Below are 24506 nucleotides of genomic sequence, written 5' to 3' on the forward strand. Positions count from 1 at the left end.
AATTTGCTAAATCTGCTCTTTGGGCTGAAACAAGGTTTTTACCCTGTACAGTCCTACTGGTTGTCACTGAGCTGCAGTAGTCTGGGAGGAGAAAAATGTTTTTGTGTTTGATTGTTATCTAGCTTAATTATCACTAGACTAGTTGGTATTAAATAAGAAATATCTGTAACAATAACAAGCATTGGAACTGACCCAAATTCTGAGCTTCAGGAAACACACTTAAATTTATGATGTTAAAAATAGGAATGTGAAATTAAAGTTAATTGTGCAAATTAACAACTTCAATTTTTTGGTTTGATTACATGTGAAAAGTGACCGTTATAAAATGTAGTTTCTCTCTACTGTCATTGCAGTCTATGCCATCCCCTCCAACCCCAGCCCACCTGTGTCAAGGCCGTGTCTCAGTCTTTATGTTCCTTATGAAAATATGTTCCATGTGGACACATGGACAGCACTGGACAGCTCAGATATGTAGCTGTTTGGTGTTGGTGTTGTTTTGGCCTCGTGTTTGGAGGACGTGTCCAATAAATTACACAAAATCTAATTCAGAGCGTGTCTTATTTCAAATTAAGTCACTGTTGGAATTCATGAATGTAATTGTCCAAATGTTTGCTGTTTTAAAATAAAGCAAAAATATTTTGGTCTCAACAGCCTCAACCCACAGTTACTCAGCGGTGATCAGAGAGCTTTACACATAATTATTTTTAATAAAGTCAGAGTAATGATTTTCTGTTGCCACTGTTCCCCCCTCACCGCATCTCAGTGCCAAACTGACACTTCTATATCCACTCTGGGCCACAACAGTTGGCTCGACTATACAGATGCGCACTCGACCACAGCCCCAACCTGGACTAAACAACACACTCTCAGTTTTGAATAATACAGAGGCCACACAGATGGTGTGCGTGGAGGAGACATTCATCAAATAGCAAAGACAACTCACTCAAATTTCCTTACTAATTATTTCATGCGTACAGAGATTTCCCCCCAGCAGGCAAATACTTCACAACTGCAGGCGTTGCCCCCAGCAAAGTCTGAACTGGCCCAGCTGTCACGCCTGGAAACAAAATCAGGCGCACCTAAAGTCATTACACAAGAGCAGCCTGTTCCAAGGAGCCAGATCTATGGCAGCCATAACCCTATGATATTCACTTATTTACCCAGCAAAATGCTAAATTCTTTAGCCCGGCAGTCCCAGCCTGGTTCGTAACTTTCAAAGTTGCTAATCGTGTTAAACAGTAGCGAGGACATGAATAGAAAACTATATAAACAAGCCTCCGAGCATCAGTCTGGAAGCTCAGCAGGCTCATCTTCTGCCACACTTCTAAACCTCTCCACCCTGAGCAAACGTATGACGGCTGGTGTGGGATCTGGGGGTTGCACATGGGGAAGGGGAGCTGCTAAGTCTCCTTGGGAAGGAAAAGATGAAATCAAAAATAACAACGAAAATGACACAGAGCAGAGAAGCAGTCTTCACCTCTTGGAAATGTCTTTTCACTGTAGTTTGCAGCTCCGGAGGAAAGGACGCTGTGTGATGAGTCTGTTACACAGGTTAGTCTCACGTCAAATATATAGAAAGCAGCATGGTGGGGGACATCAGCAAAGCATGATTGGTTACTGTGAGTTTTTACTTTTGAGCATAGTATATGGGAGGAAGGTGACAATAGAAGAATCATAATTCTGGTGAAGCAAATTAAGGATCCTGAAGTCTTACCCTGTAGTAGTCGCTGCTGTAGATGTCCCTGGACATGCCGAAGTCTCCAATCTTCACCAGCAGGCCATTGCCTACCAGGCAATTGCGCGTCGCCAAATCTCTGTGGACAAAGTGCTGGGAGGCCAGGTAAACCATGCCCGAGGCAATCTGGGTGGCAATGTGCAGCATCTGGGAAAGGCCCAGCTCCCCGTTGGACTGCAGTGGCAGGCCATCTACCAGGATCATGGCGTCTGGGCCGTGGGCTCTGGGTTACAAAGAATAATGTTGATTGTTCTAATGAACTGATCATGATGAGTTCTTTGGTCTCTGTTGGAAGGCGGGAGTATGCAACTCTCACCAATGACTGACCACACTGTGACACAATTACTTACAGTATAATTACATATTTATCTGTAAGATAATTAAATATACCATTGCGTAACTGTTACACAAGTAGAGAGTCAAAACATTCATGAATAATGTATGTGAAGAAACACAAAAAAATTATTACTCATGAGGTCAGATTTTCATCAATAGGAACAAGAACTTTGTTGTTAATGCTTTCTTTTCACAGTCTTGCTGTAAGAAGTGGACATAGGAAACGGTAGTGTCTGTTCATCATGGCAGACTCCAACCTGACATTATGAACGTGACAAATCTTCTTACAGAGCTGACAAACCTTTGTCGTTGCTGCACTGCTACCTTGCTCTACCCTTTCAGAATGGTTAGCATAATAAAGATTTACTATCTGAGAGGTTCCTGGGCTGTTATTTAGATAAGACTGTATGCAGTTACAGAAAGTCGTACATGTATAGAATCTTTGGTGGATTTAAAGCAGCTTTCAGCAACACTTCTCGTTATCGCCCGTTAGGAATTTTAACCAAGGCTTAGGAATTTCATCAAAGTGCTGCAAGTCATACATTTACCAGAGCAGGTTGACTGTGGGTCGAGAGCTCTCTCCCTGCTTAGCATTTTATGGTAACAATGAAGAACTCATTTCCTGTGAGAGGTTCCTGTTGTTCTTATCACGCTCTCATCAATGTGATTACAGACCAGGCACTAAGCAGAGGAGACTCCATTTCTCTCGCTCCCTCTTTAAGGCTGCTTTTCTTTTTCCATCTCTCAATTGTCGTGCAATTCAGTGATCTTGGCTTTGTGTATCTGTGTGATAATTCGGCTCCAATGTAGGGGGATTAGTAGTGCTTTTTTTCTTACTGTGTGTGTTTCTTGCCTGACTTCACACACAATGAGTAGTGTTGTACTCAGAGCAGGGGGCCCTCTGTATATCTGAGGGCTGAGCAGGACCTGCCTATCCGATCTCTCTATTCACTCCTGTTGATTCCCTGCACCTCTCATCTGTTAAATGTGACCAACAGGACCCAAAGACCTAAAATTAGCCTAGTCTTGCACCCTGCATGAAAGAATTTCATCATTCGCAACATTGCCTTTCATTTCAAGAGTGATTTCCCAACAGAAAGTTCCTCACGCACACTTGAATCTACACACGCACACTCAATCGTAACATGTCATCTTTTCAATTAAAGCTCAAACTTCAAAAACAGGAAAGACCACACACACGCACAGCTGCAGTCAACCCACTTGAAATAGCAGACTTCTATCTCAGACTCCTCTTGTGCACACTGACATCCTTTCCAGCTAAGATTTCCTTTACCAAAGCGTTCGCTGTACCAGCAGCATGTCGCTTTTGTTGAGGCTCATCCGAGGTCACTTCCCCCGGTACAGTCTGACATTACAGAACAAAAGCACCAAAGCACTCATGTTCGCTAACTCAGAAATCTGTGAAGTTAGCTGGATATTGTATAAGCAGCAGGACTTGTTCAAAACAAATTAACTTTTCTTTGACTCTTACTGACTCTTTTGTATTTGCATACTGTTTATAAGCTGGTGGACAATTCCATCTAAAAGAACAAAACCCTGACGGAAAACGCCCTGAGGTAGCACACACATTTTGATACTGTAAAATAACCTTTCACTCTCTGTAGTTAACTTGTCCGTTCACATGGGCAGGTCCAGCTCTTGCCTGGTACATTAATGTTAAACCGAATGATCGTCAGTAAAAAACTAACCTCAGGAATTTGTTGAGGTCTCCGTGCTTCATGTATTCGAAAACCATGATGAGAGGGTCTCCGTCTACGCACACTCCGTAGAATTTAACGATGTGGTCATGCTGCAGGTTGGTCAGCAGCTCCGCCTCCCTCTGGAAGTCCTTCCTTGCAGACAGGTTGGGGTCTTTCAGTGTCTGGAGGGGGAAACAATGAGTCAGATTTAGACATGGCTAAGTGTTCATCTGTTGCCCATCAAGTTTATAACATTGGGGGCCACATTAGTGCAATATCACCGACATGGAAACTTCAAATTATCCACAGGAGACACATTTGTGTCCTGCCCCCAAACTCAATGGCATTGACTCATATATTCTACTTTCCATCACTATGCTAAGTGCTCTTCTAGTTTCTCCTGCTACCCTCCATATTGTAATTTGAAAGATCTCTTTCAGCTTGAAACATCCACTCAGTACGCCCACTTGTCTTCAGTCTGTAAAAATGCTCTGGACATGAAAATGCCATTTGACCGTTCGGTCGGTCCAACACTTTGGTCCTGACTGAAATGTCTTAATAAATGCTGGATGCATTTTTGCAGATGTTAATGGTCCCCAGAGGATCACTACTGACAATGATCATGATAGTTTGGGTTTTATGAAACAATTATTAATTCGACACTCAGGTTTAGTGGTGAGATATTTGAGAGTGCTGATTCTCTGTGTAGATTAACCGTCAAGGAACAAACACCTACAAACTGATATTCTGTAAATGAATCGGCAGCAGATATAAAAAAATTACATAGAGAGATTCAAATTATCAGAATCAAATAACCAAAATATTGTTAACACTAACAATCTCTAACAGCAGTGTGAATGATTCCGGTGACCCCGGAACTCCCAAGCAGTCTCTACGAGCTACAGAAGAATGACAAGCAGTGGAGAGCGAAGTGGGATATGTGATGGAAATAAAGCATTTACGTTTGAGGCACGTCACAGTCTCTTCGTCACTCCACGCAGCTCTGATGTTTTTATGTGCTGCCATTTAGTGTCTCTTCAGTGGAGCAGAAGCTTCAGTGAGTCACATGCTTAATACGTCATGATTTATTGAATAAGTCTATTTCAATTCTACTTCTATGGACACACAATGCTTTGACCAGTCAAGCATAAAAAAAACCTGACACAAAACAGATTTCAGGGGGATTTTGAGTTTTGCCCACATTTTACCAGATGTTTTTTTCACTTCTGTAAAAGTAGTTTAGTCTTGTTGTTCTCAATGTGGAGGATCCATCATGCTCTTATGATTCTTTTTACACCCAAACAGCTTTACTTTATCACTGCCTTCAGGCAACGTTGCTTGAGCACTTGTTTGCCCACTCCGTAGGAATAGAGGAGATAATGACGGAGATTATCAGTGGTTGCGCAGTATTAGAAAGTGAAGTGAAAACAAAATCAAATATCTCATCTACTTGAAGAGAAAAACACTATTGACACTTCATCAGCAACAGGAAAATACAGCAAGTTGGTTCTCTTGATCTCCTTGGCCTTGAGTCCTGCTTTCCCTGACTGGTGCTGACATTATTACAGATGGAAAGACCTTGAAATAGAAATACATTTACTCATATGTCCTCTACTTGTAGTGAACTGCTGGAGGTTGTTGAGATGTACAGCAGCGTAAGTAAAATGGCCATAAAATTCTATTACCAAATCAAACCACACTCTTAAGGAAACGTTTCTTGTCTGGGCATCCTTCCAAAACAATACCTTCTAGTGCACAAATACAATAAATTGAGGGAGAGAGCTGCAATGAATATTTACCTTTGCTGACCTGTAGTTTTATTTCAGGCACAAACATGTTCAGATGAAGATGCACACATGCTGTATTTAAAAAAATCAGGCAGCTTATTATGTAATACTAAGAAAAGGAAGTGATCGCCTGACACTACATCATCATCATCATCATCAACAAAACTCCTGTACTTCTTTTCCTGTTGTCAAGGAGAGAGTAGCTGTTTGACGGTAGTTTGTTTTTCCTGAGTAGGTTTGCTTAGACTAAAACATCTGACTCAGAATAACCCTGATTCCCAATCATACAGTTTTTTTCAGATTCCCTATGAGAAAGAATTCATACTTCACAAACAGCATCAAAATCTGTCACAAACACAGTATACTCAACCCTAGAATACTCTCATACATGCACCATCATATCTCTCTCACACACTAATATACTATCATACATGCACCATTGTACTCTCTAACACACACTACTTTACTATAATACATGCACCATCACACTCCCTCACACACACTACTATTCTCTCATACATGCAACATCATACTTTCTCACAAACACACACATCTGTTCTCTCATACATGCCCCATCATACTCTGTCACACACACTACTATACTCTCATACATGCACCATCATACCCTGTCACACACACTATTATACTCTCATAGGTGCACCTTCATACTCTCACACTAATATGCCCTCTATGCCCTCTGAGTGAGAGAGTATGAATAAAAATAAAGTGAGTTTGAGCAAACAGGAAGACAGTTTAAATAACTTTGCCAACTTGGCAGTGATAGCCAACAAGGAACATTTAGATGAAAACTTTACAGCTTTGTTGGAATGACAGGGAGATGGCCACAATTCTACCAATACATTGAGGTGTGTTCAGGTATAGGGCCGACCTGCTGCCTGTGTGAAGAACAGAAAACCAGTGTTGTCTGCCTCGGGACAACCAGTGTGTACCCGGGCGTAACGCTCTGTCAGCAAAGGGTTGTCATGAAAGTGGCCAGAAATAATAGAACTTTTACGATGATGTCATACATCACCATTTTGTTTTGATCCTTGACGAGTGGTATGAAATGGAAACGTTTTTTTTACCTTTTGCAACATCATTCACTTGGTTGTGTGGGTTTGTGTAAGTGTGAGAGAGAGAGAGAGAGAGAGAGAGAGAGGGATAGAAGGAGAGAGAGAGACAGAGAGAGAGAGAGAGAGTGAGCCTCTATAGCCCATCACCTGAAGAGCTTTACGTTAACCTTTAATAGCTTTTAACTACAGCCTTCAAATGATTTCCATTAATATACAGTATGAAGCTGGGCTTCTAAAAAAAATGAATGGAATAAGTCAACATAATTGCTGGAGTGCCACTATTTTGAAAAGTGTAAAATAATTGTTAAGGAAATGTATGTTTGTGACATTTATTTAACAGATACAAATTTAAACTGCTGAAAGATCATTTTCTCAGTCTATTCTTTTGTGAACTGCATGCTGGGAAAATCTGCGAAATGAAAAACAAGCCGATCCGCGGCCATCCAGTGGCACAACCGCAGCCAGTGTGGCCCGGGTGTCAAGCGAGCTCCAGGGGAAGTGCCCTTGGCCCTCTTTGATAACGCTGCGCCTGATGAACCTGGTCTGAATAACCATCACATTTCCTGCTCTGCTGCATTGGAAGAGGGCCCTATGTGTGGTTGTATTACAGGAGGTCACTGTGGATCCAGAATTTCTGACATGGTTGTAATGATCGGAGAGTTTAAAACATTCCCCTGGAGGCGCAGTGCGGCCCCGGGTCCAACATGTTCCCGAATGGGTCTCTTGATTTGGAGGGCGGGCCTTGTCAGTGTAACCATGCTTCATCTAACATAACCAATCAGGACCTGAGAATTCATTGTTACCTCCTTCTCAACCAAACTCACTCACACACACTACTGTTCTCATTGACATATCATATCATTCTGTCTTACACTTACTGTCATTTGGTTCCTTACACATAGTTATTTGTGTTCACATGGACTATTTAATACTATTCAATCTCTTATATATGCTGTGCCTTTTTCAAATGATATATTTAGAGAGAGCAGTGTTATGTGTTTGAGAGTTTGATAGTAAATAAAACTGAATATGAGTGTTTGTGTAAGAGTATAGTGGTGTATGTGTGACATTATGATGCTGTGTGCATAAGTATGAATAAGTATAAATTATCGCTCATGAGGCCACTCATAGAGTGTAGATTGTGGTGTGGGACCATGGTGATGACATCTCTCCAATACACACTCATCACTGCTCAAACACAATATCAGGTGTCAATCACATGGGGACCAGTCATGGCGTCCATCTTTATGAACATAAAGGCTTCATGATTAACTTAAAACTTCATTGCACTGCAATTTTGAACATGACATTATGTTTCAGAGCAGAAGCTGGCACATTGGGTTGTCTGTAAAGTAAAAAGTAAAGGCAATTAATAATTAAAAGTCCACCAAAATGAAACATCCTGTTTTTATTTACCGAAATAAATGATCGCAAAACTTCCTCATCAGTAGGTGGTTCTATCACCATAGCAACCAGATGCTAGATTGTCTCACTTGATTGACAAAGATGGTGTCATAAAGAAGGAGGTCAAGAAACAGCGTGCTCGCCTCAGGGCCTATCTTGACTGCTTGGCTGAGCTCACTGAGTGTCGGGCCAAGGCTCAGATTATGGAAGCAAGTCTGCACCAGGAGCCTGAGACAAGAAGAAGCAGTGAGGTGGGGGTCAACAAGGAGAAGGAGAAGGTGTTCGCTTCAGGGCCGAAAGGAGACGAAACTGACGCAGGAGACCACCTCTGTCTTTCTGAATATAGATACAGGATTCATTGATCAATGAACACAGATTTTGAGTGAAACAAATCAATGTGTTTGCTACTATTCATACAACAGAAGACAAACTATGTTTCTTAACTTTTTACATTTGGTCAAATCTATATATTAATGACAACAATACAATAATAATAATAATAAGGACTGAGGAAATAGTGACACATAGAGCTGAACACTGACTGCAGGAATTGTTTGTTTACGGCTCAGCATCAAAGGATTCATGGTCCAGTACATCATGTTTCAATGGCGTGTAATCAAACTTTGACGCCACGCCACAGTCTCACCGTGTGACAAAAATCTATCTTTTAATAACTTTTTATCTCCAACAGCTAAGGTGAACTGAGAAAAAATGGACCTCTCACACATACTCTACAGGAACCAGTTATATGGAGAGTGGACACCTAAACAGGCTAAGGCATTTGAACAAAGTAACCTATTCAGCCAGTTTGACAAGAAAGGATTCATATAGGCTTTCTCAATGTGTTCTCATACACAGCAATGATCACGTGCAGTTAATAACATCATGCCAATACAGGCCAGGGGACATCAGGCATTGTAGATGAATGTGATCTCAGAAGGAACAAACCCATTGAAACCTGAGGCAGATGGACTACAACAGCAGAATACCGTGTGGGGTTCCACTCCTGTCAGCCAAGAACAGAGATCTGAGGTAGCAGTGGGCACACACTCACCAGCACTGGACAGTTGAAAAGTGTTGCCTGCTCTAATGAATCTCTATTTCTGCTGAGACACGCAGATGGTCAGGTCAGAATTTGGTGTCAACAGCATGAATCCATGGACCCAACCTGCCTTGTGTCATGAATTCAGTCTGGTGGTGGTGGTGTGAGGAAGGTTTTCTTGGCAAAAATGGTGGACCCCTTTACACCGACCAGGGATCATTTGAATGCCAAAGCCAATCTGTTGCTGACCATGTGCATCTCTTTATGGCCACAGTGGACCATCTTCTAATGGATACTTTCAGCATGATAAAAATCCATGTCACAAAGCAAAAGTCGTCTTCGGTGAACTTCAGTGTCCTCAACAATCCCCAGATGTGAATCCAGAAGCATTTATTTGTGATGTGGTAGAGCAGGAGATTGACAGCATGAATGTGCAGCTGATACATCTGCATTGATGATGTGATGCAGTCATGTCAGAATGGAGCGGAATCTCAGAGGAACATTTATAAAATACAAAATGTTGGCGTTAACCAAACCGAGACCCATGTTAGCATTGTGTTCCTAGTCTAATGCCAGAGATTGCCTTTCTCCTTTTTTGCTACGAGAGTGGGGGTAACAGGGTTTTTACAGATGCATTACATCAGGGTTAGAAAACATTATCGACTGTCAGAGGGATCAGGACATTTAGGATGATACCCACTGTGGGGCCTTGTGATAGTCCCTATGCTAAACTAAGCAAACTGTCTGCCGCCTGCAGCTTCATACTAAGTGCACAGATGTGAGATTGGTATCAGTCAACTGATACCAGAGCATGAAAGCAAAGAAGCACAATCCCTCAACTGTTTATTTTTTCAACACACACACACACACAGACACACACACAGTAAAGACGTACCTTGACAGCCACCAGCATCTTGTCCTTGGTGGGGCTCAGGTTGTAACACTCCGCCAGGAAGACTTTACCGAACGCTCCTTCACCCAACTCCCTCTTTAGGATTATGTCTCTCCGCTTTATATGCTGGACTACTATAACAAAATAACAAACACAGGGCAGAGAAAGAGAAACAGTCATTGTTAAAATCGTTTACCCCTATCACATGATTGCATATTAAATGAAACAGGATCCTGGGTTATTTTTGAAGACTATCCCAAAATATAAATACAGAAAAAGAAGGGAGTAAATTTGACGCAGGGGAAGATTGGATGCAGCTATGCCCAATATTTTAGATTCTGGTCATGATCCGATGGCTAATCAATATGCAGCACCAGATATTTGATGGCAAAATACAAGTGAGAGTGTAAAATCATGAACAAAACATCACAAATTGTGTTTATCCATGAAAATGCTCTTTGACTGTTCGAATAACTCTCTGAGTATACAGTAAGTGAGATACAGCAGCTGGGAAGTGCTTAAAAAGCAGTTACAAAACATGTGATGTTGTCGAAGTGTAAAAAAGTGTTTTATCTGACTTTAAAGCTGCTTCAGAGAGAATACTGGAAACAGTCGGGTTCATGCGGTTTCAAATCTCTGAAGTGCAAATGAAATACAAGATAACACTGAACCTGCTGAGCTGCAAATCTCTTATCTGGATTCCTTGGTTTTACTGTTGGCATTGAAACAACAAAGGGGCACATTTTCTAATGAGAACCGAATTGTAAAACCTCTATTTGTGAAAAGTCTCAGTGAGGACAATAAAACAACCAGCTGGGCAGAGTGAGAAAAACAATCCTCTGTCGCTCCATATATATTTCTTGTTCTAGTTTGTTTTCACATTTTTTCTTATGAACTCACTCTGACAAGATAATTTACATAGTGTAGAAATCTGACCATCGTTCACCCATCTTGTGGTTGCTAGCAATGCTCGTGACCACAGAACTAAAGCTTATTCTTTTATTGATAAGAAACACTAGACTTCCAATCTTCCAAGTTGATCCCAATCATGACAGCAAGAGACAGAAGATAAAAGACCAACAGAGAGACAGACAGAGAAAGACAAAGAACCAGGAAAAAAGAGAAATAGTGAGACGAGGGAGTTTTGAGCCCGATCTGTGTCGGAGGTAAGGTTTTTACGTAAGAGACCTGCCAGGCTCAGGAGGAGTAGGAGCTGTTGACTTCTGAACAGAGCAGCTCCTCTGAACTGACTCTGAATCAAACAAGGCAGCTTGTAGGTTTACTATGAACACTGTACTGCTTTTAAATGTGCGTGCATGCGCACACACACACAAACACACACACACACACACACATACACACAGTTACAGTAGCTCTCTCTCTAAATGCCAAAATAATGCTTTGAATATGAAATTAAGTCTATAAATAACTATTAAATAATAGTAATAATAGTAATTATATTAAAAGAGTAATAACAATTTAATTTAAAGCAATAACTGAACAATGTATTTCTGTCAGTCTGTATGTATGCGGAACTTATATCCTGCAAACCTTTAGTGGCTTCACATTTAACATGTTTGTTGCAAATTGCCCAAGAAAGTATAATGCAGAGTTTGGTGCAATTTGGACATGCAGCATGTTTAAAGGAGCCATATTTTACACCGTTCTGGGATTTAATTTGAGGTATTTGTACCCCTAAAATGATATATCAGTGATTTAAAGTAAAAAAAACTGCTGCAGTGTGTATTTCCATGTCTGGCATGTGAGCTGCAGACAGAACAGGCTGTTTTCGCCTGCCTCATGAGCCCCTTTTCTGATTTGGGGACTCCACTTTGAGTTACACGCGACCAGGCCTGTCACAGGTCTCATTCTGGCGTATTTACAATTGCTCTGGTAAACAAAGCAGAAAGTCACGTTGTTATGTTTGCAGCTGTAAAAGATCAGCCACATATTTACAGTCAGTTACAACAGGCTGTTTAGAGACATGAACAAGTCTTCATCCACATCCCCGGATAAACTAACAACTTTTTTTATTATTTATATTTCACCGTTCACAGGTGTCACAAGTGTTGATCTCTGTCGCGGCAACACCATTTTAAAATCACTTCCTCTTGAAATGTATCCTCACAGTAAAAGCACACTAATGTTTTGTTGCTACAATGCTTTATATTGAGCTGACTTACAGAACCTTTATTTTGAAAAGTTGTAAACTTGGGTCTGAAGATTGTATAGCTTTATAGTATATAGGGAAATCACCGAAGTGTCTGCAGACCTTAGACCTTGAACCTGAGGCTTTTCCATTTGTTGTCAATAGAAGGTCATCACCAACCACAGCCTGAAACTCAGACACGGGTCGTCTTGCTTAAGCTTCTCCCAACATCCAATGATCTCTCTCTGCAGATGAAACAGTTAACTGACATCTGCAATTTAATTATGATAATTCGCTAAACTGTGTCACTTAGTTACTGTAAACCTTTCTTTATGTTTAATAAGCCATTAGGAGACTGAGAAGGTTTTTGTCTGAAATATCAACCAGCCCCTGAAGATTTGATCCACTGCAGCTAATTAAGCTATAGTGTTAGATTCATGTGTTGAATGTAAATAGTGTCTTTGGACATTTTCTTAATGTCTCCAGATGATTTATTTTAGAATAAAGACCCCTGAAAAGCATCCCATCCATTACATGATGGCACACAAATCGTGCTAAACAACAAAGATTAAATTTGCATGTCACAGGAAAACACTCAGCAGTGAATGATCAATGTGAAATACATTTACATAAAGAAAAAGATTGTTCCTCTAATGCAGTGAAACACTAAAGCGAGTGATAATTATGAATATGACGAAGAAAAGTGTACATTTTTGTTGTGGACACAACACATTACATATCATTAAGCTGATGCTTTTTTCCAAAGCGACTTATAATAAGTGCATCTAACCGTGAGGGTACAAACCTAAAAAAAGACTCATGTAGGTACATTAGCATCAAAAAAGGCAAACTACAAAGTGCAATACAAAAGTGCAACTTGATTTGGACCATCTTCTTAGCCAAGGTTTAGTCGGGATAGATGTAACAATAACATTATACGTCATTGTTAGTAATTTCTCTCCATTTGCCTCACTTTTACCAATACAAAATGAAATTACTGCTCCAACATGCAGAGATATCAAAAGCTACTACACAATTTCCAAGTCAAGAGTTCATTTATTTGAACTGCTTCCTGCTACTCCCTTGCCACCCGCTATTGTTATGCATTTTTTAATGCATAACAAAGAGTTGCTCTTTCTCCGCTGTAGTTTTCTATTTGCTTTATCCAAAAAGTAGAACCTCTGAAATGTTTCCTGATTCATAGACACAGATTACTGGTTATGACAGCAGATTTACTACCTGACCAGAGAGTAAATCAAAATATTTTTTCTCAGAAATTTCTGTCTTTGTTGGTAGTTCTTATCACACTGATGTTTGTTCAAGGTCTGATTCCTCTAAGTTTGGCTTTAATTAATTATTTGATGCTATAAAAATTAGATGAGATGCCATGATCGTGTGTAGCTACGTTTCCAGTCTCCAATCATTATAGCACAGGTTTTCCATAACAGCCCAAGATGGCAGTTTATAAGATATTTACACCTCACTTTTGTACAGTTTGGGGAAATTGGTTCAGGCGATTATTCTTTTTTTTTTTTCTTTCTTTCTCTAGAATCCACAAACCACCAATGTCAATGGTGTTTCCGCCAGATGGCATTTCTCCTCGCTGTTTCTGAAGTCAGTGTTGGAGATAAAGAATTGTCCCAGTTTTAAAGTAGATCAGAATTTAAGTGTCTGTAGAAACTGGCAGCTGGTTTGCCGGGTGAAATTCCCAACAGGGACACGTTTACATCATTACTGTCAACTCCTCATCGCTCAAAATGTTGGCGTTTTGAGACTTGAGAAAAACATCTTTAAGTCGCTTCACATACATTTTAATTCAAAATATGTTTCGAATGACATTCTTGGGTCCGATGTCCCCTACAGTTTCTCAGCAAAAAAAGAGACAATATTTTTTACACCTCAAGTCTGAGGAGTTTCCTTAAACTAACTTCTATAACCTGCTGAAAATAAATGTGAATAATATTTTTCTTCATCCCTTCCTTTGATTCTTGTCTCTGTACCCCCCCCATCGTTTATGATCATTCATGGATCAGGGTTGGCCTTACTGGCAGTTGCCTGTCACGCTGATGATCCAGCTACTGAGGCTTATTCTTTGGCTGCACCCGTCATTAAGCTTCTCTGGATGAGCTCGCTGGTGACATGCCAAAAATGTAAAATTGTGAAGGTTGTCATCTGTCATCAGGTAGACGCTTACATACTGGTTTAACCACATCACGCTGGAGCACAATCGATTTATTTTTATGACTTCTTCCTTAAAAGTTACTATTTTTTATCTTGACTTTTACTTTTCAGTTATGTGAGGTGAAGCGTCACAGATGATTTATTAGACGTATGCAAATTAAGAATGTGCATATTATTCTATCATACTTTATCCCTTTTATCAACATTTTGCCACCTCCATCTTTATGTAAATTTACCAAAGAGAAGCACTGCTACTTCACTATTTCAACAATTCACTCCTCTGCCTGTCAGGTTTGCCTTGGCCTCTCCATAGTCCACCTTCATTGGATGCTACATAAACTCTTTCTGAACTTTTACTCAGAGACTGGTCTTTTTAAGGCATCAGCAGTTACGTGCCATGATTTAGTTTTTTGCAGGTTTCATTTCCGTCAGAAAGGATTCAAACTCTGCCTTGACTCTAGGTGTCAAGGAGTGTCAAGAAAAAGAAGAATTAAATGCCACAGAGGAGAATAAGTGATGAGCCAGTCAGGACTGCCTCGTGTTCAACAAGGGATGTAGACTCTTCATCACCAGTGACAGTGTTCTTCCTGTAAGACGAACATCCCTGTCAGCCTAGCAGCTTTGTCACTACGTTTGGCAAATTTTCAAAAACCCATTTAAAGACTTTATTTCAAAAAACGAGACTCTTGCATAAACAGGCTGATACATAGAGCCACATGGAAATACAGTACATTACCTAGAACAATAGAAAAGCACCTCACAGTGGTATACTGCTGTACAGATAGACCAAGACTGATGTCGATATAAATATGAAGCTATCCATCATTGCATTTAGAGGTGTATATATAAATAAATCTCACTTGAACGTGGACATAAATAATGGTGGTGGCATCTAACTTCAACACCTGCACCGCTGCAACATAATTTGACTCTTTTCCCAGAACTATGACAAGAGAGTCCCTGTAGAACTACATGTTGAAATGCAGTCAGTGAAGTGCAATTGTAATATATAATAAAACGTTTAACACTTTTGTCCTGCATATCACCAAACCTGCAAAATCCACAAGCATCTGATCCCAAAAAATTCATTTTATCTCATTGCGTTTTTAGGCCAAAATTTCAGTTTTACAACTTCATAGGTTGCAGACTATAAATCAATCATTTAATAACATTTCTATCATGTATTGCATATCTTAAACCTAGTGGTTGACTAAACATATTTCAGCTAATAGACTGCAGAACAGGTAAACAATGTTTGCATAAGTGTCCCCCTATCTAAAGCGAAGACAGTGGAAATCTGTTTCACTTTACTTTCTTTCCAGTTGATCTTTCTTCCGTTTTTCCTGGATGTAAATAATTCAATTCCAATTTGTCTCATTTAGCTGATGAATAACCACAGATCCCTTCTTTTTCCCCAGTTATGGGAGCACAGCAGCTATTATGGTTCATGGCTGTAGATTGTGACAAGGTAAAGTTACGTTAACCTTCAGTTTCCTCTGCAGGTTGGACTCAGGGCCGCATCCTGCAGCCTATTCACCCAGATTGTTGTGCTGAAAAGCCCTGACAGTAAATCTCTATCCTGCAGCTCAGCATCATTCACTTGTCCTCGCTCACCTGAGGACTCCACAGCAGCATGGAGCATTCTCCCTGGAGGCCGAGACACAAAGCTACACCAAGATTTATTCAGCTAGTCAGGTCAGGCTTCTGGTAGAGCACAGATGTTGTTCAGGGCTTTTTTCTGTACCTGTGTGTGTGTGTGTGTGTGTGTGTGTGTGTGTGTGTGTGTGTGTGTGTGTGTGTGCGCATTTCACCACAGCTACCTGCCAACTTTCTCTAGTGTGAGTTTATGTGTGTTTGACGTGTTTCTCTCAGATTTATGTATGTGTGTGTTTGTGTATGTGTGGTTTTTCCTGACAGATTCCCTGTGTGTGTGTGGTGGGTCGATCGATGTGAGTCACCGAAAACATGTCTTGCAGGGTTGATGCTTCAACAATAAGATGCTCAATGTTTAGTACCTTTGGACATGAAGTTATTCAATTTCAGCCATAAACTTTTTTCACTGCACCATTAGGTTAGTACTTATAAAATATTACCACTGCACAACTACCTCTACAACTTTTAATTAAAACCTATTAAACTCAAGCATCTATGAATGTTTAGGACTGATGACTAATCACACATTTCCTGATTAATGTTGCAAACACAAGAGAAACATACTGATTTTCCAAATGCAAAGGTTTACAAACTAATTGGTTTATAATTCTCTCTCCTCTGAGATATCTTAGTACATATCTAGGACTAACTAACATATGGAAAAGAAAGGTTAAAAGAAATGTACTTAAACCCTTTGCCCGTCTACACAAAGAGCACCACAGGATGTTCCTAGTGAGGTGGGAGGCACTCATCCAGCAGCTAATAGCATACAAAAGACTCGCTGCAATTCAATTCGGTACAACACAAGGGTTGTGTGTCATTCAGCATCATTGGGCAGCTGTGACATGAACACCAGGCTTTATAGTTGACTCTCAGTGGGTATCTTCTCCTAACCTGCTGCTGCTGGCTGACTGCCGGCCTGCGTCTCTGTAGCTGCCTGGCCTGCCTGAACACCCAGACCTGTGTGAACAGCCACCTATGGCCGGCTGAGACTGGTTTAAAATGCATCGCAAAAGTCAGTCTGATGATGTCAGAATTGAAGAAGTTACCTGCTACTATTGTCGTAAATTCAGCTAATGGATCTTTCTAACATGGTTATAAACCATTATGAAATGTTACCATCTTAGGTGTGTTGATTCTGAAATTCTCAGGCCTTTTAAGTACTATTCCATATGTTTATGTTAGTTCCATTCCTTCTTGGGATGATCTATGACCTATTAACGGATGGGTGAAGATTTAGCAGGCACCTTCAATTTAAGGTACCAAAGATGTCCATGTTTAGTCAGAAATGTGCAACGTCATCTTATCTCTAGTCCCCAAGACCATTTCCATATGTGACAACATATGTATTCCCAAAATGTTCAATACCAGACAAATAAATAAGAAAAGAAATCAAGTAATGAAGTCAATTGTGGTTCAAGTGGTATTAGTTGCTAAGCTAGTTGAAGAGTAGCTGGAGAATGCGATTGGCTGAATGATGAGAGGGTGGAGATGTGTGGCAGAACTGTCCTAAAACGTTTCGATGCAAAAGTGCTGACACTGGGTCATTCACCATTCACTTTAACTCCAACTGTTATTTAGAGTCTTCAGTTAAGAGCACTAAAATAGACATGGGGAGAACATATACAAACTCAACACAGACAGGCAGTGTCTGGCCATGAGGTTCATGTGGGGCTTCTTCTTGCTGTGAGGCGACAGTGCACCCCTGTGCCGTCCTCATTAATTCCTCCCACGATTTAATCAAGTGTTATTTATTTCATGATGCCCTATTTACTTAATATGGAACACTTAATGAGTCTATACCACAAAGCTTGCTGTTTATTTATATATATATACAGAGTAAAGTAGTGATTGATTTCCTTTTGACAATAGTTGCCCCCTGGGCACAACCTCTGTGTTATTGCTGGATTAAAGTTTAAGCATTAAGTACACTTAAGCACTAAGTACTTTACACTTGCTACTCAGGGGAGGTTCTTTAAAAGTCTATGCTCCCAACACAAAATGGTTATATTTGACCTGTGAGAAGAGAGGCATTTTATCCAGCCTGAGCTTTTATCACAGAAAAACTATAAATAGATGTTTAAAAAAAAATATATATATATATATATTGACATAATCAATTCTGTGTAATTTTGTTTCATTCTGCTGTTATAAAACTGTCAATTGGGTGCACATTGATGAACTCCTCGCTGTGGTGCAGACGTGTCAACACCCATGACAAAGTGTTATTTTAACATGCAACTCTAATGAAGAAATCCTTAACTCCTGTGTTAATGCTCGAACCAAATGGGTCATGTGTTCTTGTACATCATGTTACCATAATTAATCTCATGTTGGTTTTTAAATGACATTGTTACAGGCAGTTTTTCGAAGTTGACACTGGAGGAGCCAAAAACTGTAGAGTGATGGTTGAGTATTTTAATTGACTCTAGCTAGTTTTTAGCTTCTTGCCACTGCTCTGCTTTGCAAAGATTTGCAAACCAATTAAACGTGTTTGCAGAAGCAAACACTTTTTAATTTATTCTTTAATGAATTCAATTTTGAGAACACACTGCTTTGTATGTGTGGTTGAGTATTTGGAGCTCTTTTCTACCAATAGGTTCTGTCTCGCTTCTGGATTTTGGGCCAAGCTTAAAGAACCCATCTTGGACTTATTCAGTTAGAAATTAAACATTTTTTTTAAAATTCACAACTGGCTCTCTGCTGGAGACATTTTAATCTTCAAAAACATCACCTTGAGCATAATTATGCCTCTGTTGCACTAAAAGCAGGGCGGAAAGAGAATGGGTTTGACCGAGCTGTGCCCACATGTGATATCCCTAATAACGTGGATATAATGAAAGGCTACGCGCTACACTCCGACATCAAAAGCTATTGTCTAATTTTGGCCAGTGGGATGTGACAAATCCGTAATTAAAAGAGCAAGCTACGATAAAACAAAGCCACTCGCTATGAGACGGCGGATCCTGCTAGATATGGATCTGTCATTAGGCTAAAGAATTGTCCTTTGCCTTTTCTGCCTTTATCTCCCTAATGCCGCTACGGTTCCCAAGGATTGGCCTTTTTCTGCTCGGCTTAAAAAAAAAGAGCTGATCTCAACGAATGTCCTAATCAGTCATGGATCGTCTGTTTACCGCTGCAATAAGTCCAGGCCACTGGTCCATCCCCAAGATGAACCCATTGCATGCACGCCGTGTTTTTAAATTGGCATCAGAATGACAACTCTTTTGCTCTGCTGTAAGATCCTCAATCTGCCGAGCTTGTTTACAAATGCATGTTTACAGGTCGCCGGTTCAGCTGGAGGACAACTGCGATTGGTTGATTTTTAAGTATTTTTATTATTTATTGTGCAGTGAGAAACTGACGGCAGCAGTTCTGTTACTGTGCGCTCTGTTTCAGCTGACTACTAACTATTTAACCGAACAATACATATGGTATATATTTGAAAGGGTTGACTTGAAGATCAAATACTCATGAATAATACATCTGGTGAGACATGCTGGGATCACTGGTGTGACTCATGCAGCAGGCGATTTCCTATCCCATGCAGCTGTTTTAACAGAAGCCAGCATGGCAGATAGCAGCAGCAGACTGTTGGAGAGGGTTTCCATATGCACAGTACCCAACAGTAAGGAACACTTTAAATTACCCAGGAGACCAGTGGTGGAAGCAGACTGGGACCAACCTGAACTACGGATGGATGTGGGTCAGAATAAGTGTGTGTGTGTGCACCTACATATTTGTGTGACACTCTGGAAGCACGCTGGATAAGAAGCTTTCAAGGAAATGAATGAATACATTATGGATTGGCGACAAACCATCAATAACGGGGCAGTGTGTGAGCTTAGTGAAGCTCTCTGGTTGACATGTGAAGCCGTAGAACAGAGAAACTTAGAGGCCAGCCGGACAATGGGGACCCAGCGGGGCCCTGGGGCTACCCGAGGGAAATAGATTCTACCTTACAAGCCCCACTAACAGAATGCCTACATCCACATTCATGCACAGATTCATTTTCACTGTCGTACACCCACACACAGTCTGTAGATATACACACATGGATACACACAGATTTGTTCCTTCCCTGTCTATGTGTGTGTGTCCTGAGGGGGAAGCATATATTCATATTCAGTGAACGATCGCAAGAGGCACAAGGCCTTCAGAGCCATTTTGTTTTTCCAGCCCATGGCAGAAAGCAGTGGCCATTATGACCTTGTGATGAATTCAGGGTCGATTTCCTACAGTTTATTTTTTTCCGGCGTACACTCTGAATTAAATCTAAAAATAAACGACTACTAAGGACTGGGGATGCTGCATTCTGACAGGGAGAACATCCGGTGGAATTCGGCTGCAATCGTGTACATGCGTGGTCTGACTCTAAATTACAGGTTCACTGTGATCAGGAGAAAGTTTCATTTGTGCCCGTTGTCATTTATTATTAGCTCACAATCAGATCTCCTGTGCAAGGCATGAGACATTATAAATCAGTCACTGGCTCGCCATTAAAAATTCATGCTATTCCTAATACATATAACTCGTCATTTATTTATCACCTCCAAATGGGATTTCCTTCCTCCTCATTGGCTCTGATTCACAAGTCAACTTATCCTAGTCTGACCAACGGCGATTTTGAGAGTGAGCCAAGATGTAAACAATGCATTTCGAAGCTGATGGGGAGCAGGGTACTCAGATCTTGTCTGCTGCCATTCGGACCGGACGAGAGCGTTTCCCCCTGACGGAATCCAGTTGGGGAAACAGCTGGTGCCAGTTGTTTTCTGCTGATTCTCTTGGGCAGTTGATGTAATTGTGAGTAATTAGGCCTTAAAGTTGTCTTGTCTTTTCCCCAACAAGTGTCAAGTCCCGGGAGAGAGTGAGTGAGGTGAGGTGGAGGGTGAGCTGTCTGAACACCAGAGGGTTACTTTTGTCAACAGATGTATATGAAATGTCTGGAGCTGTGCCAGCATATGCAAACACCACATGATCACAATGGCTCTGTAGATGACAATATTGCCCCAAGGGCCCTGGCACTTCTTATTGTAAAGATAAACAGCAGATTACAATGGAGATGAACCGGCTGGAAAGAGCCACATAAAGACAAGGTGATTGATATCTGGCTCTTTGCCCAGATGCTGCACTTTGCTCTGGAGGTTTGGGTTTCTAATGCGCCTTATGAACTTAAAACACCTAACCACATCAAGCTGGTCCAAGGGGCCCTTTGTATCTCTACCGGGGTGAGACGAAAGAATGTGTGATGGTCAGCAGTATACATGAGGAACACATTCACACAATGAACTGCTAACACAGAGAAATGTTACTTACAGGTGGAGGGCTTGTTACAGTTGTGTCCATGTCTGAAGTATTGAGGGTTCTCGACCACAGGGATACGAGTCATCCCTATAACAACTGCATCAGGACCCGCGTCCAGAGTACAGGGGGTAATAATCCCGTGGTTGACATGATGAAGAGGGCTGGCAGAGTCTTCCTCACCACTTATCACAGCTACTGGACCTGGAGGAATAGGAGACGAATGACCCGTTACCAAACAGTTCAAAAGTGAAAATGTGGGGCTTCAGTTACAGATATATCACTTACATGTAATATAATATTGACCAGTGAATGTTATTGCTTCATAGGAAAACATTCAACAGATGTTTACAACAGTAATGTTTCTTCGAACTCAAATTATAAATCTGCTAGAATTACATCCACCGAGGGGGTTATGTTTTCGTACCTCTACTTCTGTTTGTTTGATTGTTTGTTTGTAACCAAGGTTACACCAAAAACATTTGAAGAGACTTTTACAAAACTTGGTGCAAGGCTGTGGTATGGATCAGGAGAGAACTCATTAAATGTTGGTGCAGATCCATATCAGGGGGCGGATCCAATAATATATTTATATAAGGATATATTACATTTCAGGGGATGTTTTTCAAAATGTTCTAAGTTTACCCTGAAAATAATTTGTTATCATTCTGAAATAAATTAGCCATAATTAGAGGACTGATATCTATGAGTTTGTGTAATTAGGTGCAACTCAACTGCACTTTAGAGGACTGTGAAGCGTTGGCTGTGGTTTGCGCTCTACTGAGAGCCAATCAACTGGAAAGCTGCTCCGCTTCAACAACACTAACAAACCTGAGTTCCACATATAGCTTTTACATCAGCTCAGAACCACCAAACCAACACACAAGAGTCTGTTTTGAACCTTGGTTTTCATTTCTCAAGTGGTGGGGAATGAGTTTGTCAAACGTGACCTCTCGCTCAACCATCGTTTGGAAAACAGTGGTTTGTTTATTCATTATTCTGTTCAGACAGCCATCTATCTGTTTTCTGATGATATATGAACAGGAGCAGTTACCAAAATCAATACATACTAATATATGTTCAAATCTTTATGAGCACAGCTGGTGCTGGAGCAGCAGGGCTGGCCAGGCTGGATCCATTTATGGTGTCAAACAACACAGACCTGACAGGTTCCAACATGATTTCTCGCCTTTAATCAAAATTCAAAGGTGAGATTTACTGTCGGACAATGTAATCTCTGCTGTGGCAAAAGCAGCACAGAGCTGTGACAACTGCAATCTTCCGGGGGGGAGATATAGCAAGTGATGAGAAGTCAGCACTAGATGATTCAGTGGAGAAGTGACAGCAAATGTGTTTACCCACTAAGTTGAGTCTCTTCCTCACTTTAAATAGAAAACAGTAATCAAGACCCAGTCATATCAAACTATACACCCTCAGCTGCAGAGGGGTGGCATGGAGGCCTCCTCTGATGGAGCGAAACATGTGAGCAACGATTTATTCACAACATTGGCTCTTATACACACTTTCAATAGCTGAGCATCCACTTTATGGGGAACCAAGCACAGGTCTTCACTGGGTGACTACCTGCTCAACCACCTGAGATGGAGTACAGCTCCAAATCTCCCCTGATGCCTCTGACCCTCCACTGCACTGCACAGGCTACACTCACATTACAACACTGCTTCAGACGTCAGAACACTTGAAATAAAATCATTGCACGGAAAGGCATGATGAGTCATGGGTAAAAGTCTTTAAAAAACGAGAAAAGATAACCCTGAATGGATCCTATGTATTATGTGCTGCTTTTTAATTCAATATGAAATGGAATGACAGCACATCTGATCAAACTCCAGTGGCAGATGGATGAGTCCTTGGGGAACGCCTGGCCTTGGCCCAAACCACAGCACTCAAAAAACACATCTCTGTGGGAGATGGAGTTTTGCTGAAGTGTGAGGGGGAAAAAATGATATTTTTGACTTGAGAGCATTTCTAAAAATTGCATTTATTTCACCTTGGTGATGAAAATGCCCAACGGCCTCTGAGAGAGGTTTTATCATCTGAGATGTTGCTCATGGACTGAATGGAATTCAGCACTAGACATTACCCCCCCCCCCACCCCCCCACCCCAATGTCTACCTCATTTCTCTCTATTAAACCAACTTTGATTTATTCAACAGAAATGGGAAATGAAATGAGACAACTCTTGACTATTTTATATTCTTTTCATGACTGATCCCTTCACAACTTGTCTTTGTCCATGCATAAGATAAAATAAATCAGACCTTGACTTAGCTTTAAACATTCTTGACCAAAACATTTTGTATTTATCAAATAATACAGTTTATAATATATGTGTGACACTAAATACAGACGTCTAGATCGACCTTAAATCAACTCTTAGCTATTAAACCCTTATAATCTCATTAAAATCTACTCAAGCAGTGAGTAACTTCTTTAGAATGTACTCTGTTCAAACAGGATATTTAGAAGTACTAACAATTTAAAGTGCACATTAATTGTGTTAATAAATTGACATATTAAATACTAAATACATGTTGTTGAGCACATTAGGTTCGACCATGGTCACCCCAACCGGTCAAGGCAGATGCCGGCCCACATTCTAGTTCTGCCAGAGGTTTCCCCAAGTCTCTACAGTCACCATAGCGCTGCTCATTGTGGGAACTGTTGGGTTTCTCTATACATTTTATTTTCATTCATCTGTTTTTTACAATGTATTTTGGAAAGCACTTTGTAATCTTGTTAAAATAAGTGCTGAGCAAATAAAGTTATTAAAGATGTCACATTGTTATTTATTTTACGTGTTAAACCTCCTCCCTGTTCTTTAGCCTAAGCATTCTTTTAACACATTTTAGCCTTTAGTTATATTGTTGATGTGAATTGCATCGCAATAATTACTAATATTGAGTTATTGCTCAGACAGATAACATCTCTTAGTTCTAAAGTATTTATTCTTGCCTTGGCTTTTATTAAATTTCACAAAATGTTAAATTATTCATTGCAGATTTGTTGGAACCATAAATAAAAAGCATTATTGTTAACTTGGCATATGTGTTTTCATACAGCTTTTCATGTGTTTTGGGGCACTTATAATTGTAATACCAAAATACCTTTATCTAAGAACATGTGATTCACTTGTATAATCTCACATAATCTGACCCACTTCTCTGTTCAATTTTGAATTAGGTGTTACCTGAGGGGTCTTGATGGTTAAAAACATTGTGTTTCATAGTGC

The 24506-nt window shown here is 40.5% G+C and overlaps 1 protein-coding gene across 2 annotated transcripts in view; it reads right to left on the reverse strand.

The window, feature by feature from the left end:
• Positions 1-24506, reverse strand: part of ntrk3b (neurotrophic tyrosine kinase, receptor, type 3b) — a 159281-nt gene that overhangs the window by 15874 nt on the left and 118901 nt on the right. The window contains exons 12-16 of one of the 2 annotated variants that reach the window (XM_062389652.1): positions 21269-21457; positions 9973-10103; positions 3781-3953; positions 1715-1958; positions 1478-1540 (exon numbers count right to left, since the gene is read on the reverse strand). In XM_062389652.1, coding sequence (XP_062245636.1) covers positions 1478-1540; positions 1715-1958; positions 3781-3953; positions 9973-10103; positions 21269-21457 — 800 coding nt within the window. The remainder of the gene's footprint in view (positions 1-1477; positions 1541-1714; positions 1959-3780; positions 3954-9972; positions 10104-21268; positions 21458-24506) is intronic. The other variant, XM_062389657.1, reaches the window with a different exon arrangement.

Source organism: Platichthys flesus, chromosome 1 (genome assembly GCF_949316205.1).
Source record: "Platichthys flesus chromosome 1, fPlaFle2.1, whole genome shotgun sequence".
Classification (NCBI taxonomy): Eukaryota; Metazoa; Chordata; class Actinopteri; order Pleuronectiformes; family Pleuronectidae; genus Platichthys; species Platichthys flesus.